Source organism: Sitophilus oryzae, unplaced genomic scaffold (assembly GCF_002938485.1).
Source record: "Sitophilus oryzae breed Bouriz unplaced genomic scaffold, Soryzae_2.0 scaffold_2006_pilon_pilon, whole genome shotgun sequence".
Taxonomy (NCBI): domain Eukaryota; kingdom Metazoa; phylum Arthropoda; class Insecta; order Coleoptera; family Curculionidae; genus Sitophilus; species Sitophilus oryzae.
The window spans coordinates 37794-44975 of NW_022146732.1; the positions used below are offsets into that span (position 1 = coordinate 37794).

Consider the following 7182-nt stretch of genomic DNA (forward strand, 5'->3'; position numbering starts at 1 on the left):
GATATTGTTAAGGATATGACATAATCATATATAAGAAGTGGCAACCGCGCGAGGAAGTGGCAACGCGGGTGACCCTGTGCCGGTTGACAGAAGAAGAAGACAGACTGAAATAAGACATTGCAATTATTATAATTACACAATCACGTTTCCATTTTTATAATTTTCTTTCAATACAGTAATTGAAAATTTAATGTGACAATGTTATTCAACCTAGCCGCCGCTAGTAAGGGCAAGTAACACTCGGAACCAGAGCTATCGAAGGCGCTAACATTTTTGGTCCTACGAGCCCGATCGGATGGGTTGAAGATTCTCAAGTCAGTCTCGATTGAAGTCAAGTTTCAAGTCAAAGTTTAACAAGTAACACAAGTAGTAAGTGCAGTATTCCAGTAATCCACTTATCCACTTTTCCAGTTTTCATTGTCGTGTGAAATAGTTGAAAATTCCAGAAATCGTAAGTTTGTTCATGTTTTCTAGTTTTTATTGTCGTTTATTCACAAATTTTAACCAGTAAAGATGAGCGAAACTAACGAAACTTCACTAATGGAGTATAAAAAGAAACGTACTGCGATTAAAGGTAAAATTACGCGTTTTAGAAATTATTTTGAACAATTACGTGTTAACGAAGTGACAGAGCTTGAAATAAATAATTTATCAAGTAGATTTAAAAAGATTGAAGTACTCTATGATGAGTTTGATGAAGTTCAAAGTAATATAGAGTCGACTACGGATACTGAATTACCTAGCGACGTAGATAATTTAAGTAGAGAAGAGTTTGAAAATAGCTATTTTAATATTTTAAGTGAAGTTACGAATTTTATTGATATTTTTCAAGGTAATAAGGTTTCTATTGACAACTCGCAAAGTTTAATAAATCAAGTTCCACGTAATGCTGATTTATTTGACAATTCTATGGTTAAATTGCCAGTTATTAAGTTACCAGAATTTGATGGCAAATATACAGGGTGGCTAGATTTTAGAGATTCATTTTTAGCTCTAGTAGAGAGAAATAAATGTTTATCAAAATTACAGAAATTTATGTATTTGCGAGGTGCTCTAGGTAAAGAGGTTTTTAAGCTAATTGAAAGTATTGCACTTGAAGAAAGTAACTATGATATAGCCTGGCAGTTACTAGTTGATCGCTATGAAAATAAAGATTTAATTATACATAATCATCTTAAGATTTTGTTTGATTATCCTAAAATTACTAGAGAAGATCATGTTGAATTGAGAAGTATTTTAGACACGTATAATATGCACGTAAGGTCTTTAAAGTCCTTAGGCGAAAAAACAGAATCTTGGGATAGGTTATTAATTTTTCTTTTAACATCAAAATTTGATTCAAAAACTGTTTGTGCATGGGAGGCTTATAAATCTCAAACAACGCAAGTTTCTAAAGATATTCCTACGATGGTAGACATGAATATGTTTTTAAAATCTAGATGTGATATGCTAGAAAAATTACAATCCACGGAAATAGTTAACAAATTTGTTAGAAAACCCCCAAGTTCTAGTAAAAGTTATGTTATTCATGCTGAATCGCATGGTAATAAAAGTATAAATTGTTTTTATTGTAATAAAAATCACCCCATTTATTCTTGTGAATTATTTTTAAACTTGTCTATTGAAGAACGTCGATCTACAGTAAAACGTTTGAAACTTTGTGCTAATTGTCTTTTAAAATCACATTCTACTCCGCATTGTCAAAGGAAAAGATGCCCAAAATGCAATAGTCAACATAATAGTTTATTACACTTTGAAACGACGAATAGTCCCAGTTCGCACACGGCGGGCGGGGCGCCAAGGATATTAGAGGGGACCGGAGGGAGCACATCGCGCGTCTCTGCAGATTCAGCATTTTCGGGGATGCCTGGGACATCGGTTAGCGGTCACGCACTAAGCGAGGTTGCCGGCTCGTGTAAAATTAAGGAAGGTCTTCTGACTACCGCGCTAGTATATGTACAGGTCGGAAAACGTCGTGAAAAATGTAGAGCGATGTTAGATAATGGTTCTCAGGGTAATTTTATTACGGAACAGTTATGCGAAAAATTGAATTTAACGCCTACTAGAGTGAATCACGTGGTAGAAGGCGTAGGAACAGCGACTACAAGTGTAAGCCGATTTGTAGAAATATCTGTAAAATCTCGACTTACAGAGTTTTCAATTAATCTAGAATGTATGGTCCTTCAAAAAATTACTAGTAAAATTCCAAGCACGTCATTTCATAAAGATATTTTAAATTTAACGAATGATCTAAAAGAGGTAGAGTTTGCTGATCCTAATTTTAATATTTCACAAGGAATTGATCTATTAATAGGTACCGGAGCGTTTTGGAAATCTTTATGGCCCGAAAAGATCGAGTTAGGAGAAAATCTTCCTGTAATGCAGAACTCTGAATTCGGTTGGATAATTGGTGGCGAGTTATCAGCTAACAAGCCTATCTCTAGTTCAAAGTGCTTTTTAACCATCAGTGTAGATAACCGTGGTTTAGAGCAACAAATTGAGAAATTTTGGAATATAGAGGAGTTGCCAAAAAACAAAGTTCAGTTTTCAGAATCAGATAAAATATGTGAAAAATATTATAAACAAACGACGACACGCGATCCTGATACAAATAGATTTATAGTGAAAATACCGTTCAAGGATAATTTAAAATTGCTTGGTGATTCACGTGAAATAGCCTTATCTCGGTTTCTTGCATTAGAACGTAGATTTTTAAAAAATGAAAACTTGAAACAGGAATACGTAAATTTTATGCAAGATTTTGAAATTTTAAATCATATGGAAGAAATCGAAGATACAGAGCCTGAAGATTCCGCAAGTAGTTATTATCTTAGTCATCACGCAGTTGTTCGGGAAAGTTCTTTAACAACTAAATGTAGAGTTGTTTTTAACGCGTCCGAAAAAACAAGTACGGGTATTTCTTTGAATGATGTACAGTACAGTGGTCCCGCTTTACAAAGTGATTTGTTTGGTATACTTTTAAGATTTAGAATGCATAAATTTATTATTACGGCTGATATATCTAAAATGTTTAGGCAAATACTCGTATCCGCTGAAACCCAAGAATATCAAAAACTATTTTTTCGCGTTAATCCTAGTGATCCAATAAAATGTTATAAAATTAATCGCGTAGTTTATGGTATGGCTTGTGCTCCATTTTTAGCGATACGGTGTATATTACAAGTTGCGTATGATAATCGTAAATTACATCCACAAGTTGCAAATATTTTGGAGAATGACATGTACGTGGACGATCTTATTACAGGCTCTGATACCGAAGACAACATTTTGCAGATTCAAAAGGACATATCCAAGATTTTATCTAGTGCAGGTTTTGATTTACGAAAATGGCTGTGTAATGATTTAAATTTACTAAATAAATTTCAAGTAGAAGAATCCTTAGAAGCTGGTATTCTAAATATAGGTGAAGATGAGTCTAATAAAACCCTAGGCATTTATTGGAATTCTAATAATGACACAATCAAGTACACGGTTGGTAAAATAAATATTTTTAAAATCACGAAACGGTCAACTCTGTCTATAATCAGTCAAATATACGATCCACTTGGACTGTTACAACCAGTAATCATAGTAGCAAAGATCTTAATGCAAGAAATGTGGAAGGAAAAGATCGATTGGGACGACGAACTACCGGAGAATATTTTACAAGAGTGGTTGAGCTTTCAGGAAAATTTAGAATTTATTAATAATATTGAAGTTGAAAGACACGTATTTCTTTCAAACTATATTAGTCTTGAAATACATGGATTTTGTGATTCATCCATAAAGGCATACGGTGCATGTATTTACATTAAATGTACCACAAATAGTTTTTCCAGTTCAAACTTGATATGCAGCAAATCACGAGTAGCGCCAATAAAACAAGTAAATTTGCCAAGATTGGAACTGTGTGGTGCAGTGTTGCTGGCACATTTAATGAAAAATGTATGTGAATCGCTCAAGGTAAATTTTACAAGAAAATTTTACTGGTCAGATTCTATGATCGTATTATGTTGGATTCGAGGATGTCCCAGTGAATGGAAAACCTTTGTAGGTAATCGTGTGGGGGAAATTCAAACCCTTTCAAGACCAGACGAGTGGAGACACGTAAAGAGTGAAGATAATCCCGCAGATATGCTTTCGAGAGGTGAGACACCTCAAAGGTTATGTCACTCAAAATTATGGTGGCACGGACCAGACTGGTTATGTTTCAATCGCGATATTATGGAAAATGAACTACAAGTTTTTAAGGACATTCCAGAGCGAAAGTTATTGTGTGGTATTTCTGTGTCAAAACGTTTCTGTGTTTCTAGTATTGTTTCGGAATTATTGGAGAGGTGTTCAAGTTTGGAAAGGTGTATCCGCGTATTAGCCTATGTGATGCGATTTTTGGATAATGCGAGAGGGTCGCCCAACAGTAGGCGGACGGATGAATTATCGCCCGTAGATTTGGAAGGTGCGCTGACTCGTATTGTTAGGAGCGTACAAATAGAGTGTTTTCCTGAAGAATATGCGAGTTTGAGTAATGGTAGGTCTCTTGCTAGTAATTCCAAACTGTTATCACTTAACCCGTTTATGTATGAAAATTTAATAAGAGTAGGTGGTCGTTTAGCCAATTCTAAATATCCTTTTAATATACAACACCAGATCATTATTCCGTCTTCTCACAGGTTTACAGATCTTTTGATATTACGCGAACATATTAAATTAATGCATTCAGGCGTGCAAGCAACATTGTTTTCGGTTAGACAAGTTTATTGGGTACTGTCTGGTAGAAACGCGTGTAAACGAGTTATACGGCGTTGTATACGTTGTTTCAAAGTGAACCCTAGATCTTCCGACTATTTAATGGGAAACCTTCCAAGAGAACGTATAACTGTTGCTTTTCCTTTTGCTAATGTGGGAGTGGATTACGGTGGTCCCTTTTTATTAAAGGATAGATCGACACGCGGTGCTAAAATAGTAAAAGCATACTTATGTCTATTCATCTGTATGAGCACAAAGGCAGTACATTTAGAAGCTGTATCAGAACTTACAACAAAAGTATTTCTAGCAACGTTTGATCGTTTCATTAATCGACGTGGAAAACCTGATAATATTTTTTCCGACAATGGAAAAATTTTTATACGGGCAAATACTGAACTTAGAAAACTCTATGAATTCTTGGTTAATAATGAAAAGGAAATTTCAAATTATGCTACACGCGAACGAATAAAATGGAATTTTATTCCGCCTAGATCACCTAACTTCGGGGGCATTTGGGAAGCGAATATTAAGCGCGCAAAATTTCATTTAAAACATTGTATCGGACCATTTTCCGTAACTTTCGAAGAATTTTCGACTATTTTAGCACGCATTGAAGGCATCCTAAATTCTCGTCCTCTTACCCCTCTCTCCTGTGATCCCAATGATCTGCAAGCCTTGTCACCTGGTCATTTTTTAATTGGACGACCTATCACCGCTATTCCATATCCTGATGTGACGCAGTGCCAAGTAAATCGTCTCGACAAGTTTCGTCGACTTCAAGCTATCAGTCAAGAATTTTGGCGGCGTTGGCAAAGGGAATATTTGCCAGAGTTGCAAGTACGAACGAAATGGAAACGGCATGGCAGCAGTATCATTAACGTTGGAAAACTGGTTCTAATAAAGGACATCAATTCACCTCCGATGTCATGGAAGTTGGGTCGGGTCACGAAGCTACATCCAGGCAGCGATGGAGTGGTGCGCGTTGTAGACATAAAGACCGCAAATGGGCAGCTTCGACGAGCTTTATCGCAAGTTTGTGTGTTACCATTAGACTAACCATGTAGCCGTTAACTGTTGAAAGCGGAGACTTTCAAGGCGGGCGGTTTATGTTAAGGATATGACATAATCATATATAAGAAGTGGCAACCGCGCGAGGAAGTGGCAACGCGGGTGACCCTGTGCCGGTTGACAGAAGAAGAAGACAGACTGAAATAAGACATTGCAATTATTATAATTACACAATCACGTTTCCATTTTTATAATTTTCTTTCAATACAGTAATTGAAAATTTAATGTGACAATGTTATTCAACCTAGCCGCCGCTAGTAAGGGCAAGTAACACTCGGAACCAGAGCTATCGAAGGCGCTAACAGATATTAATAACTTAAAATTAAACCAGTCTCAAATTACAGGCAATTAGATGCACCTGAGAGCGTAAATATTAATAATTTTAAAGATAGTATGAACAGTGGTTCAATTTCTTCCAGTTTTCTGTTCCTAGTTTTGGTAATTAATAGTTAGGCTCGATTAGTTTAGTCTGGCTAATTTTGCCACGCCTACTCGATGCAAACTGTGCTCCTATATAAACACTCAATTTGTTAATATTTGTTTTGTTTCATTCATCCGCTGATGATACTAACATGGTTAGCGAAACGCGCGTCCAGTGCAAAATTAAAGTGTTTTAGTATATTGTGGTAAATTCGTGTTTTATTTTGCTGTTGTAACATCCAACCCTCAACTGTAATAAATTTCTTTTGTTAGGAAAATACCACTGAAAAGTTGGTCTTCGTTGGAACAGCGGTGTTTTCAAAAAATAACTATTTTATTTTATAGATTTTCTTACAGTGCTAGTGGCAAAATATCCAGAGGACTTTCTTGAACATAAGTTAATATATTATTTTGAGAAGTTTATAAGAATACAAAATATCTTACTCTTTCGTACTCTCTCTAAATAGTTATTTGTGTAATTAGTGCAAAAAGAACATATTTGTTGCACCACGCAATCCACGCATGATTTTTGCAGCTAAAGACAAAGTCGAGAGCTGCAATCTTGCTGAGTGCAACAAATATGCTTTTTGCACTGCTGCACACAACATCTTTTCTACGATCGAATTGAAATTCTTATTTAAATGTTTATGAAATGTTTTTACGGTAATACACAGAATAATAGTATCACTTTACAATGACACTTATATTCTTTTAATAACATTCTTTGAGTTCATTTCAATTTTAATGGTGCAGTTTGAAAAATTCACTAAGGTAATTGATGGATAAACTTGTGGAGGCCTTGGGTTCTTGTTCCTCACTTAAAATTCTTTTCGGGAATGTTGTTGCGAGGTCTCCAGTACTGGTACTGGTACCTGGTTTATCTTCCACGATTTGACAATTTTTTTCAAAAATTTATAAATTTTTTCTTTTTAGTTAAAGTCGTCATTA

At 35.4% G+C, this 7182-nt stretch overlaps 1 protein-coding gene across 1 annotated transcript; it reads left to right on the top strand.

Annotated features, from left to right (window-relative positions):
• Nucleotides 1-513: 513 nt before the first annotated feature.
• LOC115883966 lies at nt 514-5802 on the top strand. The gene has a single exon (XM_030902386.1). It carries the CDS (start codon nt 514-516, stop codon nt 5800-5802), a length of 5289 nt encoding a protein of 1762 aa, XP_030758246.1.
• Nucleotides 5803-7182: the final 1380 nt, after the last annotated feature.

What these genes read in the sequence shown, in the direction of transcription:
- LOC115883966 (XM_030902386.1), top strand. Translation starts at nt 514, where the DNA reads ATGAGCGAAACTAACGAAACTTCACTAATGGAGTATAAAAAGAAACGT.